Below are 20929 nucleotides of genomic sequence, written 5' to 3'. Positions count from 1 at the left end.
ATTTTAGAGGTCTATCCCAAGATGGGATAGATTGGAGACTTTTCTGCTCTTATTTGTACTTCTCTGAAAAGACTTCTTCAGGGGACTGTGTTGAGTCGGCCAGGCTGACCGTCAGAGTACTAAAGATGTATCGATGGACTATGGGGTGGAAAGGGCATGAGTCAGCCAATTTTTAAAGGCTGCTTAGTCTCTAGAGTGGAAAATCTGGGAGACTTTACAATAATCTGAAGATATGTAAACCTAACTCTCATTGATTTTTCTATGCAAATTATGAGACAGCTCAAGTGCTCTGGAGTGATGGCAGCTGAGAATTTGCTGGCAGCTGCCGACTTTTCATAAACAATACTGACATCCTGGGCCATAACTGCAAGAACAGAAGGCAGCAGTACAAAGAAAAAGGAAATGCATGTGTGCGAAGAGCTGCAGGGGAGATATCCTCATAAGTAACACAAGAGTCTGTTAGATGTGAGCATAAGTTTTAGGATTTTCCTGCAACTAGCCTATATCAAAATGCAGAAGAACTACTGGACTGAGTGTGTAAAGGTTAGCAAGTCTTACTCCAGATTTCCTAAGGCTGAGAGAGGAGTCTGGGTAGGATCCATATTCCCATTGGAAAAGAAATACAGCTTTTATAGATCCAGTGGATGTGAGGGAGAGAAAAACACTTTGATTTTTTTTCTAAATTTGATGAATGAACAGATTTCTAAATTTGGGTTGCAATAAGTTATGCATTCATTGATACAAAACCAAGAGTATGATACATAGGTAAGGAGAAACCAGAAGCTTAACCCTGACTGTTATCTGTCTCTATAACCCTGTCTTCTGAAAATAGGCTGATGCCAAGCAAAGCAAGCAAGCAAAAAATAAAAATAAAAAAAAGAAAATTCAAACTGTATGTGAACAGTAAAAGGGGGGGGGGGGGGGGGGGGGAAGAGGATGAAGTAAGGAGAACATAGAAATGTTCATAATATTGAAAAAGTTTCATCTAGCTTAGTGTCCTGGTTTTGGTCGTGTTTGCTCGGGGGTGCTTAGAGACAATGTAAGAAAAAAGGAGAGATTTTTGCCAGGTGCAAATGGTTTAAGGTCTTCCCCTGCAAGGTCTACATGCAAAATATCATTTTTCATAAATGCTGGATACCTTTGATTTCTGTAATTTTTTTCCTTTTTTTTTTTTTTTGAACCTGCTTGTATTTTGAAATCCACAAAACTCGTGGCAATGAATTCCAGAACTTAATTAAATGCTTTGTGAAAAAGTACTTGCTTTTATTGGTTTTCAGCCTGCAGACCAAATAACCTCTAGCTTTTTTTTATCTTAAGAAACATGAATAATAATCCTTTATTCACCTTTTCCATCTCACTCTGGCATATCTGGACTGTTGCTAGTTTCTTCTAGGAATTTAGTCCCTACTAATTGTTCTGTTTTCAAGTATTTTTTCCTATTTCTTTTAAATTGTTGCTAGAAGGACACAGCTCAGATCATGGCCACTTTGGATGAGATGGATGAGACTGTGCATATCCTGTAGCTCTGCACTGCAGAGCTCTAGAGCCTCCATACACTAAGGGTAGAAATATGCTTCAGTTACCCATTTACTACTCCATTGAACTTGCAAAATCAGAGGCACACAAGGATTAAATTTTATATCATCCTGTATTTGCTAGATTTCCATATACCATCCCATGTTTGTTAAATTTCAGACCTCTGACTAACAGGAGAAATGCAGCTTGTGCTGTCCTGAGGTAATACCACTAGTATATGTCACATGAGCTCTGCTAAATTGGCCATCCATGTGGTGGGACACCGTCTGCATATTCAGTCATCCTGTGTGTTGGTAGTTCCTAGTGGTTGTGTGGTACAGCTGGATGTCTACAGGGTCTTTGGTGGTCTAACGGCCATGAGCTGCTGGCTTGAAAGCGTGTTCCACAAGTAGCCAGTGTCTTTGAAGGTGTTTTCCAGAAGTGGCTGCTCCTTCCTCCAAGATAGGCAACAGCTACACCAACAGGTTGTTTGCATTTGTTTGCATATGCTTGCATAGAGTGCTGCAGTCTCTGCATTAGCACACATCTCTGCTTTTTCTGTGTAAGTTCCTTGATTCATTTGATCCTGTCAATGCATGTATGCATTCCATTTTCACCTCTTCTGTATGTCTAGCTTAAAGGAACAGCAATTTAAGTATGCCTTACGTTACAAGAACATCTGCTGGATGATGTTCACATCGTTATTATTAATGCTTGGATGTTGATTTTCCATTGTATACTCTTACCCCATAGAGGAAGAAGCATATTCATACAGGAGTAACTGAACAGCAAGTGCGATTGAGAAAGCCCTCTTAGTTTAAATATGTGGAGGCTGGTGAGAAAAAAACCTCAAGTGAGTTAATTTAACTACAAAACAACTGGTCATACTTTCTACTTGGATTCTTTTATCAGTGTATTTTTTTTTATCTAAAAGAGGAAGTATGATGGGTAGATCCTAATCAGATACAATCTGGGAAGCCTCAATTAGATGCATTTTCTGTGTAATAAAACCAATAAAAACCCACTTAAAGACACTAATACCATTGTCATGAACAATGAGGCAATTTCTCCTGCAGTATTTTAAGTGCATAGATGTAACTTCAGAATAATTTTCTCCAACAACATGCATATATCTAGGGCTGTTTGGGATTACTTTTTTTACCATACTGTAAGATCAATTCTAACTGTATGCACTGAAGTTTGAATAATTTATTTTCTAGCCCATTAAAACAATTTGGAGGATCTAATTCCATAGGCAGCTTTTGTGCCAAGAGAGGGAGTGCACACCTGTCTGTGTATCCCTTGGGGAAGGAGATACAGACTGAATCTATGCTTTTAGGGTAAATCACCTGCTTTACTGCTTGGCTCTGCTCTATAAGTACCTATGAGAAATTTGTCTTGAGCAGAATAAAATACTCCTTCAACAACCAATTGCAAAGTCCAGGGTTTGCAAAGAACCCACTACTTGTGCGTCTGTACTCACTATTTCACAACTCAGGCATATTTGAGATTTACACTGAGTCTGTCCTGGAACAGACACTTAAATCTCTTAAGTCTTAGGGCTATGATAACTATCCTTTCTGATGTCCCCCTACTTTGACCTTAGAATGAAAGATTTTACCAAAAATGCAACATTTATTATTAAAAAAAAAAAAAAAGTTAGAAGCCACATTTTGTTTCAAATTGTGACAAGAGCTGCCTTGCTTGCAAGAGAGGGGATTATTATGAGCAGTTAGGCGAATAATATGTTAAACAATTCCCAAGGGAATTAAAAAAATGCTGTTGTCAGTAGCCTGACATTGTTGAGAAGGATTTTTTACTTTTAAAAAGTCAACCCTGCACTCATCACATGGAGTCAATACAGACTCATATTTTACTGCCAATAGATGAGGTTCAAGCTGCAGACTTCTTGCTCTTGTTTTTCATTTCATGTTTTCTCTTTTAACCATGACAGCCTCACTGTTTGTACGTAAGCCCCCAAATTGTCAAGAGTAGCCCTGTTAATGGTTTTTATTTTGTTTAATTTCACATCTCAGCGAGCCCTGAAAGCTGTCAAGACTTGTCATCTCATCACTCTGCTTCTGACTGTTTGGCACAAACAGGGACTTGAGGGTTGGGGATGGAGTAGGGAGAGAAAAAGTAGGGGAAAGGGAACAGCATAAATAACTAAGTAAAATTATCTGTAACTTAACAGCGCCTTATATAGCAAGATGAAGAAATCAAAACAGACAGGCAGCATAGAACCGACTGCAATAGTTTTCTTTTGCTCTGATCCAAAATAAATAAATGTAATCCCTCTGATCCCTGCACCTTAGGCTGGGAATTACTCTGCTGTTCAGTTCTGCGGGGGTGGGAGGAGGACCGAGCATTTTGAATGTTTGGGAACACAAAATCTTCTGCTGTAGTTGGAAATGCTCCTATGGCTCTCTTGGTCGGTCTTGGTTCCTCTAAGCTTTTCCTTAGCCAGGTGCTTGAGTATTGTAACGGTCATTGGACAGAGACTTAGAGGTGTGCTTCACCCCTTGGCACAAAGGGGGCCTTAAGGAGCAGTTTAGGCTAGAGTTAAGGATAGCCTCTGTTTCCCAGGGCCTGGTGTGACTGTTCAGTGACTTTAATCAAGAACCATGAAGGGACCTTCTGCTGTTGGAAAAGAAACAGGGCTGTAGTAAGGTGGAACAGCCCTCAGTAGTGTGTGCTGACGTTTCCTAAGCAGCATTTTGTGAAATCCAGTTTCAGTTGTATGATTTAATGCTCAAAGAATCCCTTTGTGTATTTCAGGATTTGGTTAATCAATCTACAGAAGAGCTGTGCACTAGCTCTTCAAAAACAGGAAGATAATGAGCTGCCGGAGAGCCTGATGTACATTAGATTATTTCTGAATTAAGGGCATTGTAGTGAGATACTCCTGCTGACCAGCTGCCCTGAAATATTCAGCCTGATCTAAATGGGTACGGCCACAGTCACAGCATTTTGAATGAACCATCTCCTGGTTTTGTGATGTTTTGTGCCACTCGTGAGCTCCCAGTTTCAGCAGACAAGAATGACTTTGGAGGGAGAAGATGCTGGAATCAAATGTCCTAAGGGCAATGATGTCTCAAGCATTATGCATTGTACATCATAAAGAATTTAATGGGCAATGGAGGAGCAGGCAAGCAGGTTTTGCCTTTATTGAACACAGCAGTGTCCTTGGCAAGACCCACCTTCCATAATAGGAATGATAGTTGTAGGTGTCACTATCATTCAAAGCAGTGTAGCAACACGGGAAGCACAAAAGTTGATTAAATAAGCTGCCTTTTATTGGTGCTGTTGAATTGCTTCAGAACAAAGAACTAAAGATAATAGCTAAACATATTGCAAGGTGATCTCTGCTGCCACTGGGCACATGCCCTCATTAGGCTTAACTGGCCCATTTGTGCGGCCTCACTGCCTGTGGCTTTGAGGCAGAACATCCACCAGGCTGCAGTGGCGGAAGTGTAGTTGTGCTGTCCAATCCCATTCTGCCAGTTTAATGCTATGTATGTCTATTGTGGGATTGTATGTCTATGTATGTCTAAATGTGCAATTTAGTGCTGACTGTATGTTAGCACTTCGACCGGTTTGGTTTTAACTTGAGTGTCTTGCACCTCTCCTTTGATGCTATTCTGTAGTCCAATGGATCGTCAGAGTTTTATTCCATTTTAAGGAATTTGTTCACCCTTGGTTTTTTTTTTCCAGCATTTTTCCCTTGGGCCATCTTGATAACTTTTGTTTATACCTCCTCAGTTACCCTAAATGATTTTCTGTGGATTATCTGCTCTAAGTATTCTTCCTCCTTCTCTCCCCTGCTTATTCTTCAGTCATGTTTCAGATCATGGTCCATAAGTGGGCATAGAGGGGAGCTATTTCCAGTGTATACGGCCAGGGAATAGACTGTCCCTCTGTAGTGTTTATGGGGTACTATGCTAAAGGGTGAATATGGTGGTATGGGATGCCTATATTATGAAAAGGCTGCTGAATGAGATGATTTGAGTCCCTGTGTGCTGGAATCTGCCTTCTCTCAGTGGAGACACATAGATTGTTGCAGCTGAGGTACATTTCAGTGAGGCATTGTTGCATTCTTTAGTTCTGAACTAATAGACTGGTTTGCAGCTGGGGTGAGGAGTCCTGCCTTGAGACACAGCTGCCTTTATTGTCCTTATTGAGGGGGAATTCAGTGGCATGCAGAGGCAACCTTAGCAATTAGTACAAGAAATTGCTTTGGCTTTTGTGTTTCTCTTCTGTTTCATTTCTGAGGCTTAGCTCTGCCCCAGGATTAGCTCTATCTTTTTCCTTCCCTGGTTCATGAGCTGCCTTAATGTTCATCCACTTTATGCAGACATTTAATTGATATGCTCCTATGTCTAGCTTACTACTCTATGAACACAATTTCTTTCCTAGCCTTTAATTGATTTGGATAATAAAGTCCAATTATAAAACTCAATAAAAAATGGTTATTTTAAAGGGAGAGCAAGAAAGAAAGAAACCTAAGTGATGCTCTGCTGTGACTGTATAATAATGCAAAATCCCCTTTGGTTTAATTCTATCTAATTGCCCAGCTTTACTCAGATTGTTACAGTTCTGCAGGCTTTCTTGCAATTATAAGCAGCATGCTCATAAATGTTTGTGTTTTTTAAAAGTTCTTTGTGTATATAATAATTGCAAATTTTATGGGTTACCGGTGGCTGCTGCCTCACTGGCATCCTCCTTTCTACTTGCTTTGTGTCTGGGGAGCCTGCTCTCAAACCTTTCCTAAACCAGCCAAGTCTCCTTCTGAGGACTGAATTGCCAAACTAGTGGCCACATTAGGAGTAAACATCATCTTTGGGTTTTTTTGCTACAGGAGGATACTCCTTCCTTCTCTGCCCCTTTACACTTAAATGCTCTTTTGCTTCCGAGGGAGGATAGACCTTGGACAGGAACTAAGAAGAGGTGTGAGGTGTCCTACCAGGGGATGCTCTGACAAGATTTATTTATGGCATGTGCCAAGGATGGGAGAAAATGTATTAGATGGGAAGAGCAGGGCATCAAAAGAGCTTCATTGAGCATCTCTCTGAGGTACCAATATAGAATATGGATTTTTTTTTTCAATCCCTTTGGGATCTGACTCTGGGAATTTCTCATTTTGGGGAATTTCTGCTTTTTCACTAGAGAGAAAGACCTGATATTTAAAGGTGTGTCTTCGATTTGGGAAATTTGGGTCTTGAGTGTTACTGATGAGTTCCCCCTCTATGACTCTTTTTTTTTTTTTTTCTCCTTTGTGTGTTTTCCCTACTGAATGTGCTATAGGGAGAGATTATTTTCTATTAAGTGTGACTGCTGCCATATTGATATGGATGAATATCTGGGGTTGCTTGGATACAATGACTTAATTTCTTTGTTTCTTTTTATTTTCCCAGTTAGGAGGCTGTGGAATCCTTGGAGTAGGCATCTGGCTGGCTGTTACCCAAGGGAATTTTGCCACCCTCTCTTCTTCTTTCCCATCCCTGTCAGCTGCCAACCTGCTGATTGTCACAGGGACATTTGTCATGATCATTGGCTTCGTGGGTTGCATAGGCGCCATCAAAGAAAACAAGTGCCTCCTGCTGAGTGTGAGTATTAAGCCACTATGCCATTGCAGCGTTTGCTGTCTTAAAGTTCTGGTGCTATTCACAGTGCATGTCACAGTGTCCTGTATTTCAATAGAAGTTGCCCACTTGACATGGATGAGATGTCAGTTATGTTTGAATAGGTCTTTAATAGCTCTAAGGAGCTGCTAGATTATTCCTAACCATGCTTTCAACTTGCCCTTGGAGGATGAGACCTGCAAGAATGGAATGGTTAGTGGTAGTGTGGGTTTCCATGAACTCCTCAGGGAAGAGGGAGGGGTCTATGTAGACATCTTTTGCAGTGTACCCTTGAATTATTTTTTACTCAGCTTTGGTAGCTATCTACTCCAAATGTCTGGCCTGAAGGTACTGATGATCTGAAGTCTTGAGTTGATTTGGGTTTAAATTGGAAATAAAGTCCTTCAGATTTGGCAATGCTTGTTTTGCCAGTCATTAACTCTCAGAAGACAGATGTCAGGAAGTAAAGGTTCCAGTAGAAGGAGACTGCTGTGAAACCAAAGATTAATAAGGTTCCTGCTATTCAAGATTTAACAGAAGCTTGAGCGATATCCCTGGTGTACTTTATTGAAATGTCATTTTATGCCACTCAGAGCTGACTTTGAGTAGTGGATGCCTTCTGTAGTTGGTGTTTGTATATTTTGGGTTCTGTTCAGCTGAAGACCAGGAAGTGAGGTGATCTTGCTGCTCAAGTCCGGGATTTCACCTTGAGGTTCAGCAAACCTCAGGGTGAAGTGAAGCTGTAGCTTAGTTTGGTGGGCTGGTGATTGCTTTGTAAAAGGCTGTTCCTCACTGTGCTTCACATATTCATTTTGCTCCCCCTGGGAACTACAGAATGAGTTGAGGCACACAGCCCCCAGGAAAAATTCACCCTGTAAAAAAGAGGACTCTCTGCAGACCCCTGCAGTTGTTTCTGCTGATTTTTAACCAGTAAAAGGACTAGTCTGTGTATGCTAATAAGGGCTATTTATGTGCCAGGTAGGTGGTTTGAAACTAAAATGAACAACATAATTCGAAATTAAGGCAATTTTGTGAATAGAAATTTACACTGGGAAGGCTGAAGGTAAAAGCCCTTGACAATTTTAAGTCTTATAAATCCCCACTTTGTGTAGGAAATGTCTGGTTGACCAGATGTAATTACTGTATTACAGCTTCAATGCCAGTGCAGCAAGAGTCCACAAGGTGCTGAGTCTAATGGTGTAGCTTACACATGAAAAATTAATCACCTGTTTTGTGCTTTTCTGATTGAAGTCTAGCTCAGGTGTGGCCAGCAGTGAATGGCGTCTTCTTATATGTCAGGGTCAGGTCAGGACCTGGCAGTCAGTCCTTGGTACTGGAAGAGTTTCAGCCTTTTATATTGTATGGTTTGTTGGCCCTCATCACTCATTTGGGCAAGGGCAAAGTGTCCCTTGATCAGCTGTCATTGCTGCAGCTAGGGTAAATATATTCAGCCAACCTCAAGATACCCGGGCCATCCTTTATGCAATGCAAATGTTTGTGTTTACTGCTCCACGTAACACATACTGCACAATACTAGAATTTAATGCCCTTCAATGCACAGTGTAAGGACTAATCTCATGCCCTTCAGTTAATGATTTAAAGACTGTGATTGATGGTTCGAGTTAAATGATGCAAAGGAATCCAAATTCATGCTCTGCTTATAATGCCCTTAAGGTCTCCTTGAAGACACTTATGGCATTATAAGCATACGGACCACATGAACATGCCTGGTTTAACTAAGGACAATTTGGACCTCCACTTGCTGTTACCTCCTGTAGTGCATGACATTGTAATGATGGGTTGGCAGTAGTCTTTAGACCTGCAAGACCTGGAAAGACAAATTTCCCATGCATTAGGAGCATCTCTTGTTCTGCTTCCTAAAAGCAGAAGAAAGAGGAAAGGATATGGCAGTTACATGTTGGGGAAGGGTGTAGTTGAGAGGATGTGCTGCTGTTACTGGGATAGATGGTTTGGAGGAAGACATTGGAGATATTGCAGTAGGCATGCAGCACCACTGGAATCCTAAAATGGACTGTGAGGGAGCAGAACAGGAAGAACTCCTAGCTCAATCCACCTGCATTAGAGGATGTTTTCGATGGTCTTGCCATACGAATAGTGCTACTGTTCAATGATGTGATAAGAGATGAGATGTCCTAAGGGATCTGCTTGAATGAATGAGAAATGGGCAGTATCAGAGACATTTTAATTTATTTATATTTCATACACTAGGTTGCAGAGCAGATAAGGCTCTGATCCTGTAACTTTGTGTTCTCCGCATATGATATTAGTAATTGTGTTTTGTAAGCTGTGCATTAGGCTGCTGTAATGTTAGGTGTCAATGATAATAATTGCTTATCTCAGGCATTTGCCAAAAACTTGTGAAAGAAAAGAGGATGGATGAAGTGTTTTAAGTAGCAGAGGACAGATGGAGAAAGGAGGTCAAAAGCAGAAGTAAAGTTTAATTTGTAAATGAGGTGTTTGCACAGCCGTGTGCAATAGTCAGGAGTGATCGACGTTAACTCTCTAAATAGAGAGCTTAGCTTAAAGCTTCCGAGTTTTACTGACTTGAAAGAACTTACCTGGTGTCCACGGGCTAAGGAGCTGGTAGATATTCTTTACTCAATGGCAATGTATAATCAGGGACAATGCTTCATTAATCTCTCAAGAAACAGGCCCATTCCTATTTGTCTTTATTCAGAGGAACAGAATACTATAAAAACCTAAAATATGGTGGAAAAAAATGTAAAAGGAAACCTCACCCATCCTGTGCATTCTGCAAAAATATGCAGATGGGGTGCGTTGTGCAACTGTCGTTCGAAGATCACAGTGAGCAGAGAATAGATGTTTGCAATGATTCTTATTTGTTACAGCATGAAAGTAGATAAACTTTTCCATCATTAGATTTCCCTAGGTAAATCAGAGCAATTAGGATTTCTTGAAATGTACAATCTGGAATATATAACCTTGCATCTGAATGTGGATGCAAATTGATGAGTGAAGTGGGCAAACAATTCTTTCTTGCTTCAGTAAGATTCCTTTGACATTTCTGCTATTCTTGTTGATCAAGATTGTTTATCAGAAGCTGTAATTAGAAAATGGCAGCTTTGTTCTGGTGGGTTGGGTCACTGTCCTTAACAGGTGACAGAGGTTGTAATCTAAGACTCTGACTTGAGAAAGTTAGTTTATGGACTTTCATTGATTTTTTTTTTTCATAGGTGTTTGATCCTGCATTGCAGGATTGTCTAGCTGTACTGCGTATCTCTATAGGCTGTCTTGAAAGAAAATTATTAATCTATTTTTGTCCTATTCCTCATTGCAAATGTGTTATAGTTCTAATGTCCATCAAAGCCGTTAGCTGTATCAATCATCTTTGTGAATTTTAGCAAAACATATAGCTTGAGTGCTCTTAACCCCATTGTAATGCATATGCTTTTCAGCTGAGGGCAGCTCCTTGCAGAAGATGAGGCACCAGCTTGCTTTACCACTCAAGCACAACCAGTTACGCCAACTTGATCATAGTACTGACTTTAGGCAGGTGCTGTAGGTACATGTGCACGACCCATTGCTCTATGCTAAAGAAATTTATGCCTGATTAAGTACTTTTTTCTCTTTCATGCTCAAATGTTGACCATAAGCTGATCTGAAGTGTCTGTGTAAACATTGTCTTTTAGGTTAGTTGCTTAACATCTGTGTTTGAGGAGCTAAATTGTCTGAATTATCTGCCTTTTGTGCATATTTAGCAGAGATCTGTATTTGTCTGATTTCACTGAAAAAGTTTATTATTCCATGGATAGTGCAGGTTAAAGATCTTGGTTCTTGATGTTAAATCACAAGGGACTATGTTATTTATTATCTATATTACAGTATCTCCTGCCGGCAGCCCATGAGATCAGAATGCTTGTTCTGTATAAAATTCCTGGTAGAGGAGGTCCCTGACCAGTAGAGCTTGTCATCTAAATAGATAAGACAAATGGAAAGTATTATTATCCTCATTAGGCAGATGGGGAGCTGCAGCAATGTGAAACTAAGTGCCTTGCATAGGTTGCCTGGGAGATTGTGGGAGAGCTATGAAGCAAGCCCAAATTGTCTAAATCTCTACTCAGTGCCTTTATCATCTTTCTCTCATTGCAGCAGGACATGCCTAGGTCTCCTGTCCTTTAAGAAGTATTTAATCCATGTTTCTATAATAGGAATGATAATTTTTATTTCTCTAATAATATGTATTATGTCCAAATGATAAGTATCTCAAATGATAAATATCCCAAAGCAAAGCTAGTTCTCAAGTTTTTATTTTGTCAAAAGTTCCTAATTGGCACAATTAGCTGATTTCCATCAACTCCACTGCAGCTTGTCCCAGCTGAGCAGATCAGCCTAACTGCAACATTACCTTCAGTTAAGTGGGAAACAGGACATTGAGAGAGGATGCCAGAAAGGGCATGAGAACATGGTCAAATGCAGATTTTTTACAATATGAACTTACTTCTGGTTCAGGAAATCATAGTCACTGGTAAAAACCAGTATTTGGGCTCTTTGTGAAAGAAGGATTTTTATGTCTATTTGGTTGTTATAGCATGTATGTATAGATAACATGCTTCCAAACAGTTGCAACTTAATAACCCATTTTCTAGAATCAAATAAGATCCATAGGCAGTTATTTATTTCACCCTCTGATTTTGTGACACTTTTTCTTCAATGAGTCAGTATGAAGAGCATGTTTTTCTCCTGGTTGGAATGTGCAACATAGCCAATAATCCAGTCAAAAGAGGCAGAGGATGTTTTGCCTAAAAAGGCCTGAAGTTGACATAGGGGATTCCTTGCCACTTGTTGCCCATACAGGAATATATTAGAAAGGTTAAGGGGCTTGAAGCTGACAAAATGCTGATTCCTCTGTGATTATGATTCTGCCTTCTTATAAAGCACCAAGGTTGGGTGTGTTCCATCAGATCAAGGATTAGACAAAAAGATGGCTTAGATACATGCTTTTTCCCCCATTTCCTGATTTGTAGATAAGCCTGAGTTTTGGTGGGTTTTGGTGTGGTTTGGTTTTTTGTTTTCTGTTTTTTGGTTGGTTTGGGTTTTATTGTGTTTCTTTTGTTTCTTTTTTGTTGGTTTTTTTGTTTGTTGTTTGGTTTTTTTTTTGTAGCAAAGCTGAAATTATTAATGAGAAGGGGAAAAAAAAAACAATCATCAACAGATCTGTGTGTTCAGCTTAATTTAAATGAGAACCTCATGTTGATAAGCGAGGAGCTCATCACAGTTGCTGGAATTAATAAGATCAGAATTAAACCTTGATACTAGGTCAAGACCAGCTATGGAAAGAGCTGTTACTATATATGTATATGAGTTACTATCCTTACATCAGAAGGCTCTCATCTATGAAATAGTCCAAGGGGAAAGCGAGTGCCCGTGATGTTTTGTACTGTGCTGTTTGGAGTTTTCTGAACTTCAGCCCACTCATCTGTAAGTGAAATAGCAATAAAAAAAATGAGTGAAAAGTTAATGACTGGGAAGAAAAGGAGAATAAAAAACCCTACTTTGTTCTATAGTGTCACTGGATCCAATCAGAGAGCTGACATCTGAAACTCCATTGGTGACAGGGAATTTATTTCAAAGCAACTAAATGGGAAATAGCCAGTGAATGACTTCATCTCAGTGATTTAATGCTACAGACCAAACAGTAGATTCTCATTCCAGGTTTGCACATGAATTTGTGTTCTTTTAGCAATCCAAGTAGCAAAATCAGGGAAATGATGGCTGCAGCCACAGCAGCAAGCAAGTGTAACAATTCTCTGTGTAATGCTGTGTAGCATATGGGAGCCCTAACTTGCTACCTGATTGGACTGTAAGTACTGAGCACCAAACTCCCCTTGTTCTGTTGCCTCTCCTTTATTATTAAGAATCTGCTCCTCATTGCCTTTAGCTCCTTCTGCTTGGCTGACAGTGAAAGTCCGGAGTGGATGGGACCCAAGTCTTCCCCTTCTTCTCTTTACTTCAGCTCTGGTAGCAGTTAATCAAAGGGCTACCAGAGGAGATAACAGAGGACAGAAAGGACAAAGCTGTTTTCATTCCATCTTCGTTTTAGACTTGAATCTAGAATCCATTTGTAGGAAGAGCTTACCTTATAGGGTAGTATTTATTTTTCTAATATAAACTGATGCAGTACCACTAGCGATATGCTGTCAATCATCAAGTTGGAAGGGACCCATAAGTGCCATTGAGTCCAACTCCCTGCTCCTTGCATGACTACCTAAACTAAACCATATGACTAAGAGCATCATCCAGATGCAACCTGGAACTCTGACAGGCTTGGTGCTTGGACCACTTCTCTGGGGAGCCTGTTCCACCCTCTCAGTGAAGAACCTTTTCTTAATGTCCCCATATTTTTTTGTGTTGCCAAGATGCTGCTTTATGGCAGTCAGTGTTACAGTGCCATGTGCAGGAGTCAGTGGAACTATACTAATTAATATCAGTTGAAAAATTAATCTCATGATCACTCTACCTTGTCCTTTTTTCTCTTCTTGACCACCTGCTTCTCACCATTTCCTTCACTTACACATACAAGGTATTTCTAGAGGCTGTTTTGAGACTCCTAGAAGTATTTCTGTGATTATAATTAGCAGGTGAGGTCCCACTGCAAGCTTAGCTCAGGGTTCGCAAATAAATGTAAAGCGAGGGCTGAAGAATTTCAGAGTAGTCTTTTTTCCCCTTCAGCTCATTGTAGGTCAGCTGAACAGCACGGTCATGTTGTTTGCCGTTATTGTCTTGGGGGAGCTTCTGTCATTTTGCTCAGAACTTGGGGTCAGCCAGATGTTTAGTGTGAATATGAGTGTGAAGCCAGCCCTTCCAACTCACTTGCTCCCCAAGCAGGCTGTGTGGGGACCACTTGCTATTCTCTCCTCCTCCTCCCCGGGAACTGAACTGTCTGATCACATTTCATGCTGGAGCTCCACATGACAAGAAATATCCTGGGGATAGTAGATTCAGGAAGAAGCTTCATTTACTAAGTACACAGATGATGTTAAGGTCTGAATAAAAGGTTTAAGTTTAGCCATTAATTAACTTTGCATTTCTTTGCCATAGATGGAAAATACTTTAACCTGAAGCCAGAGCCTTTTAGCTGTATTTGTATTTCCATTAGCTATGTTAGATGGGGTCAGTAATTTGTTATTAATGGAGTGAGTGGCACAGGGACATGTAAGAACCAGTCTAATATTTTAGTTCTTTTTCAGGATCTTACTTCACAAGTAGGATGAGTTTCTGTCTTGACTAGGATAAAGACTGACACCAGATCATGTCACACCTTTGCATTCTGTTTGCGGAAGAGATAAAGCAACCCTTAAAGAGAGTCAAAGGCCAGTGAGACCTTTATTTGTGCTAAGAGATAATAATCTAAGATCTGTTAAATAGGCCTATAGCCACCTACTGTTGTGACGCAAGAGTGATACCTAGCTAATATTTCATGACACTTCATTGATTTTGAGTCAGTTTATGAAGAAGATGATTAGAAATGATACACAATGCCAGTAAAAATCCTATGATGTAGTACAGGAATGTCAAGTCCCTCAGCTCTTACTTACTAACACAGTAAGACTGAATGATTCCAACTGAAAGGAGTAGTAAGACTAAAATACACTGTTATGTGTTAAAATTGCACATGTTGTATATATTCCCAGAAATAATTCCTGCAGATTTCTTTGAGCCTTACTGATCAGCAGGAGTTTTCACACATTCATAAAAAATATAGTCCAAACATAAGCAAAGCTGTACTATATATCCCTCAGGAATAAAAACATGCTCAACTTTGTCACAATCCCAATGAACTAACTATTAAGGCTTTTAGAAAATAATAGCTGATGAACCAAGTTTTCTGTTCATAGTTTGCTTGCATACATTACTGCCTTTTTACAGTTTATGGGCAAACTTACATTTTTCCTGCTGAAAATTAAAAATAAAAAAGATGGGGAGGCTAAAGAGATTTACTTCCAAGGAAATAGTAAAAGAGTTAATATGCACAGTGTGGCAGAAAGAAGGCTCAGATGGGACATAAGTCTACAGGTATTCAAGGAATCTAAATACTATAGGCAGAAAGGAAGCATGCATAGTACTACAAAGGGTGGTTTGTATGGAACTAACAAGAGAAAAATTCAAACCAAGTATCAGCAAAAACTTTTCTGAGATGTAGAATCAGAATCTACTATGATGGAAGAAAGCTGTCCTTTCCCTTTTGTTGTGACGTTCATGTGGTAGATCAATAAACTGGGATTTTATTGACTGAAATTCAGTTGTGTGGCTGGGCATTGTCTTGTCATTTCTCATTCGTTGCTATGTCTTTTCCTGTGTAAGTCTTTCAGACTACAGAAGAAGTCATTTCTAAGATCCAAGTACAATTCTCATTGCACTTTTTCTTCTGTTCTCCTCTCCTTGCTCAGTTCCTTGGAAAAGAAAATTTAAAAATATTTAAAAAAACCTAAGTGAGGCTTTCATAATATTCCTACTCCCTATTAATATATCAGATCAAAATGCCTTTGCAGAATTATATTAAATCAAACTGCTTGTGAGAACTGGTGATACATTAAACACTTCTGCTTTCAAAAGTGGTTGGTTTTTTTTTTCTTTTTTTTTGAATGCTGTTAAAATCTGTATTGTATCAGTTTTTAGTCTGTGGAAGTAATGTACCAGTATGTAATAAAAACCCTATTCTGGGAAATGTTTTTAGCTGCTTGGGAATGATCTTTGTATTGCTGTGCTTAAAAAGCCAGAGCCAACACTGGCAAGCATTGATGCCTGAAAGCAAGTACAGGACCCCTATAAAGAGCAGGTGTTTCGCCAGTACCTGGAGTTCTGTTTTCCAGTACCTCAGTAGGAATTCTTGCATTGATTTTGACTTTTCATAAGTGGCTTGGATTTTTTCCTGAGTGTACAATATGCAGTAAATTTTACAATAGTTTATAGCATTCAGACCTATGATGCTGTTACTCACCCGTTTTCGTGCTCAACTTCATCTATCTAAGTTTGTTGTTGTATCTATTTTAATTTGGTTACGCATGGGGATGCTGTGCTTTGGCAGGGTAGAGAGAAGGTTTTGACAATGCCAACCATAGTAATGAGACATCTCCACTCCTCTAGTACATGTTATTTCAATATAAAAGATATCATCTATAATGAGAGAACGGGAAAATTAAAAAGCATATTAAATTAAAGGGAAATTCTTCATTTTCCAGCAACTTGGTGTGGCTACTATAAAATCCATTAAGTTCTTTTGACTTTAATGAAGTTCTGCGCATTTGTAGGTAAAGGTTTGACTTCATTTATTAAATGTGTTTTCACTGTTAGTATTAAAGCTAAGATGCTATCCCTGTAGAGGGTATGAGCAGAATGTGATGTGAATTTTGATAGTATTTCTGTTTATATCAAAAAATCTAAAAATCAATTAAAAATCATTTTGAACAGATAGTTTAGGCCTACAGCACAGTAACACAATCGGATAATCCTCATTTTAACACAAAAATGAAGGACCTTCTCCGTTTGATTAGAACAAACGGCGATCTTTAAAATTTGTGAAGAGCCTGCATCTTAATATGTGCCTTTGTCTCAAATCAGAATAAAAAAGATAAATTTAATAATTGGGTAGTTGTGGGCCATACCAAGGCCCATATTCCTGTGTATGTCTTGACACAGAAGAATATCACCTTCTTCCAGAATAAGATACAGCTACATCTGGAGTGATTAGCTTAATTTGGGGCTCCACAGTAGAAGAAACATTTACATATCAGAAGTGAAGGAATCCAGTGGAGGGGCACCATTATGATTATGGGGCATATAGTGTGCAAGGCCAGACTGAGCAAGCTGGAATTGTTCTATCATAAGAAATTAAGGCAAGGAGGAGATCTTATTTCTGTCTTCAACTACCTTAGAGTAGACTCTAAAGAAAATACAACTTTTGGAAGGATTCACGGGAATCAGACAAGAGGTAAGAGACAGAAATTACAAAGGAAATTCCAATTATGTTGTCATGAAAATGGTCAAGTATTGGGAAAAGGTGTCTCGTGAGGTTGTGGGTGGCTATCCATCTTTATCCTTGGAGATGCTCAGAAGGTGACTAAGCACTGCTCTGCACTGCTTCATGTAGCTGACTGTGCTTTTAGCCAAGTGGTTGAACCAGGTGATCCCCAGAAATAATTCCCAACTTCTAGAGTCACAACCTCTGTGACTCTAAGGGCCTCTGTCATCTAGCAGCCAGAACTGGACTATTCTTGAAGACCAAAGTTATATATGTACACATTACAACCCAGCAGGCAAATTAAAATCCCTCCCAGGCTATGAAGTTGAAGTTCTCTTGGAAGACCAACAATTTTATCCCAACAAATTCTCTGTGACTTCTTCTACTTGATGTGCTTATTAATTAGGAAGTGAAATGTAGTACTGAAATTAAAACTGACCAGTGAGGATTTGGTATTCCAGCCTAACTAAAAGGCAAAATGCGTGACTCTATCAAACTTGCAGTTTATGTGACAGAGGAAAGATTGCCTGTAACTCTTCTCTGTTTTTTTTTCTCTTCATTCTGGGAGCTACTGCAGACTAAGAGCAGTTAATTTGCTGGAACACTTTCACAGGGGCAACGTACCTGCTTATTCATATTTTTTCTGTCAGAAGCTAACTGTCCCCCTTGCACACAGATTAACAGTGTAGGCATAACACAGAGCACATGTGATGCAGCACAGGGTGACTGTTGAAGTTATTGTCCAGTTTCTTGGGTAGATCATGCTAATCTATTTATCTGTTACAAATTATTTGTCAAGCCTTGAACTTTAAAACTCTTTTGGAATGTGTCACTATTCTAAAGAGACTGCTTGATTTTTTGTCTTCCTACTACTTTCTTGTTGCTTGTTGAAGAGGATTTGAATAATACTTTTCAAGAAACTTCTGTTGCTTATCATTAGCTAAGTTGAGAAGAGGGTTTGGCACACTGAGGTCTTACTGACTCCTGAGACAGACTCCCATCAGAATAAAAGAATTACTGCAGCAAATAGTCTAAACACAGCATTCTCGATTTTGCCATTAGTTATATCATGTTTACTCTCATAGCAAAATGTTAGGAGATTGACATGACAGTTACAGCTTGGGTTTCCCTGTAACTGGTCACTTTTGCCTTTAGGACACTGTGAGAAGATTGGCTACTCCTGACATGGAGAGATAGGCAATTTGAGCAACATGATAGAACTTCTGAGAAGACTTGGGAAGGAGAGACAGTGGGGAAGCAAAAGACTCAACCCCATGTATTAGTGTGTGAAGCTCAGTCATCAGGCAGAAAGGCAAGTGTGTAACATCTGAGAAAACAGAAAATCTGTTTGGGAAGAAAATAAAATTAATTTGTTGCTCTGTGCCTTTGTGAGCATGATGGACACATGATGATATACATAGGTAAAAGTTATTAAGATATTAAGATGTTAAGAGGCTGGATGAAGGCTACTGGAGCTAGTGGTTCAAAAGCCTAATACAGCTCCAGTGGAGGTGGAGATGCAAGTTAGGACTTCTTCTTCTCCAATAGATATTTCTCTCTCTGACATTGGGAGGGAGATGGGTTAGCTATAAGGTAGGCTTGATAGCAATTGCATACTTCATTTTCTCTGCTCCTTTAATGGGAACCTGTGGGAAAGTCATGGGCTTTATAGAATATAAAGGTAACTGCTGAGAGACTGACCTTCTAAAGGGATGGAAATCAGTGGCAGTAGCTAGACCTCCCTTCTCATCAAAACTTCTGTGGGGTTATTTCAGGTACAATTTATGAAAATTTGTGCAGTAGGTACCTCTCAGTGAACAGCTACTAGGTTGCATCCCATTATTTGACAAGTAGTATGGTAAAAATCTCTCTATACAAGGTCAGATTAATCTTTTTTATGGGGTTTTACATGAATGCTTTGCTTTGGGATTGTTTTTTTCTCCATGCATAAATCTTGATTATACCAACAGCCTGCAGCCCCATTGAACCAAAGCAAAACTCATTTTTATTTTTTTCTGTACTTATCACCACAGTGAGAAAACTCATTTAAAAAGGAGCTGTGAGAGTTTCCAGCAGGTGGGGGGGGGGGGGGGCATATGCTGTGAGCCTTCAGTGGGCTGGTGTTTCTCCCTTTTATATTTGAATGGGATATGCCAAGCTGGTTCTGGCTCCAGATCAGCTATCATTTCCTTTGGGATGATACTGAGGATGGAACTGAAAGTGAATTTTCGTTGGAAGGTGCTATGGGAATAGAGGAGCAGGTTGTGCATGCGTTCATGCATGCTCTTTAGTCTGGCTGATCAGAAGACATGCTGCAGCATGCAAGCTCAGCCAGCTCAGTCTGAAGCCTCAATTTTTACTTTCCCACTTGTTGATTTGGGTTCAGGTAGGGTTCTTTAGAGGGGGATGATAAATGTGCTGACCTGTAAGTGCTTGTAGCTTTTACTAGGTGGTGAATTTGAACTCTCCACCTTGAGGTTGACCTCACCTAATTTACCTTTGCAATAAAAGACACAGTGTGTGTCTCTACTGTCTGCAAACATTGGAATTACTAATACGTGTTTGTTACCTGTGATATAACAGTGTACATTTTGTCGATGAATGCAAATAGTAAGAAAAAGAAAACTAGAGTTTTTATTTAAACCAAAAAATATTTATCTATGAAGAAAAAGCATAATCCTGCTTATCTAGGTTTTGAGTTTCTAAACAGCGTACATTAATTTTGGTTCACTCTATGACTTCCAAAATCTACAGTGCATGAAACCAAATTCCCACTAGTAATAGTTTCAAGGAACCTCTGAGCCTGTGCAGGGAAAGACTTAAACATGGTACGTAACAATCACTGAGAGGATTTCTATTCTGAGACTAACTAAATTTTGCTTGCTTGTCTTCACAGTTTTAGCATCTTTTATGATGGCAATGTCATACTTACTTCTCTAGTATGAACTGGAGGAAGGTAGAAGCACCATTATGGTCTGGCTGGAAGATCCACCTGTATAAACTCTTAATTACAGAGTCTGGTGGTGAGAAATAATAGCACACACTTGAAAAACCACCTTTCTTTCCTCCTTGCCAGTCTCCAGTCCACTCCCTGCGCACTAGACTCAGTCACGGGGGTCAGTGCAGGGTGATTTCCTTTTTCAGCCACTCTTTGTTTCTTGCTCTTTTTTTTTTTTCTGCAGCTCCAGCATAGGATCCCCCAAAACCTACCTTTCTCTCAAAGACGCAACTCTTCCTTGGTGCCTATATCCACAGGCATCCTCTGCTGCTGTGCAGACCTTCCCTTACTCTCTGGAGTCTCCTGCCCCGGTTGGCTGCCAGGAGGTCCAGTTTGTCTAAAACTGGTAGCCAGATTGTATCCTAAACCAAACTATTGCCCAGATGCTGTTAAAAATGTTCTTCCTTATGTTCTTCATATTTGAAAAATCATGGCAGTCAGGTGAAGTTCCCAGTGACTGGAAAAAGGGAAATATAACCCCCATTTTCAAGAAGGGGAAAATGGATGACTTGGGGAACTACAGACCAGTCAGTCTCACCTCTGTGCCTGGCAAAGTCTTGGGGCAGATTCTCCTGGAAGGCATGCTAAGGCACATGAAAAACAACAAGGTGCTTGGTGACAGCCAGCATGGCTTCACTAAGGGGAAATTCGGCCTGACCAATTTGGTGGCCTTCTATGATGGGGCTACAGAACTGATGGACAGGGGTAGAGCAGCTGATGTCATCTACTTGGACTTGTGCAAAGCGTTTGACGCTGTCCCACACGACATCCTTGTCTCTAAATTGGAGAGACATC

At 39.8% G+C, this 20929-nt stretch overlaps 1 protein-coding gene across 10 annotated transcripts in view; it reads left to right on the top strand.

Annotated features, from left to right (window-relative positions):
* The window catches only part of TSPAN4 (tetraspanin 4), a 468448-nt gene that overhangs the window by 386072 nt on the left and 61447 nt on the right, over window positions 1-20929 (top strand). For all 10 annotated transcript variants that reach the window (XM_062619103.1, XM_062619100.1, XM_062619104.1 and 7 more), the window contains one exon: window positions 6930-7121. In XM_062619103.1, the coding sequence (XP_062475087.1) occupies window positions 6930-7121 (192 nt within the window). The remainder of the gene's footprint in view (window positions 1-6929; window positions 7122-20929) is intronic.

This window comes from Pezoporus occidentalis, unplaced genomic scaffold, assembly GCF_034315485.1.
Source record: "Pezoporus occidentalis ecotype Australia unplaced genomic scaffold, CSIRO_AGI_Poc_V1 ctg21, whole genome shotgun sequence".
NCBI lineage: Eukaryota > Metazoa > Chordata > Aves > Psittaciformes > Psittacidae > Pezoporus > Pezoporus occidentalis.
This window is presented reverse-complemented; position numbering and strand designations above follow the sequence as displayed.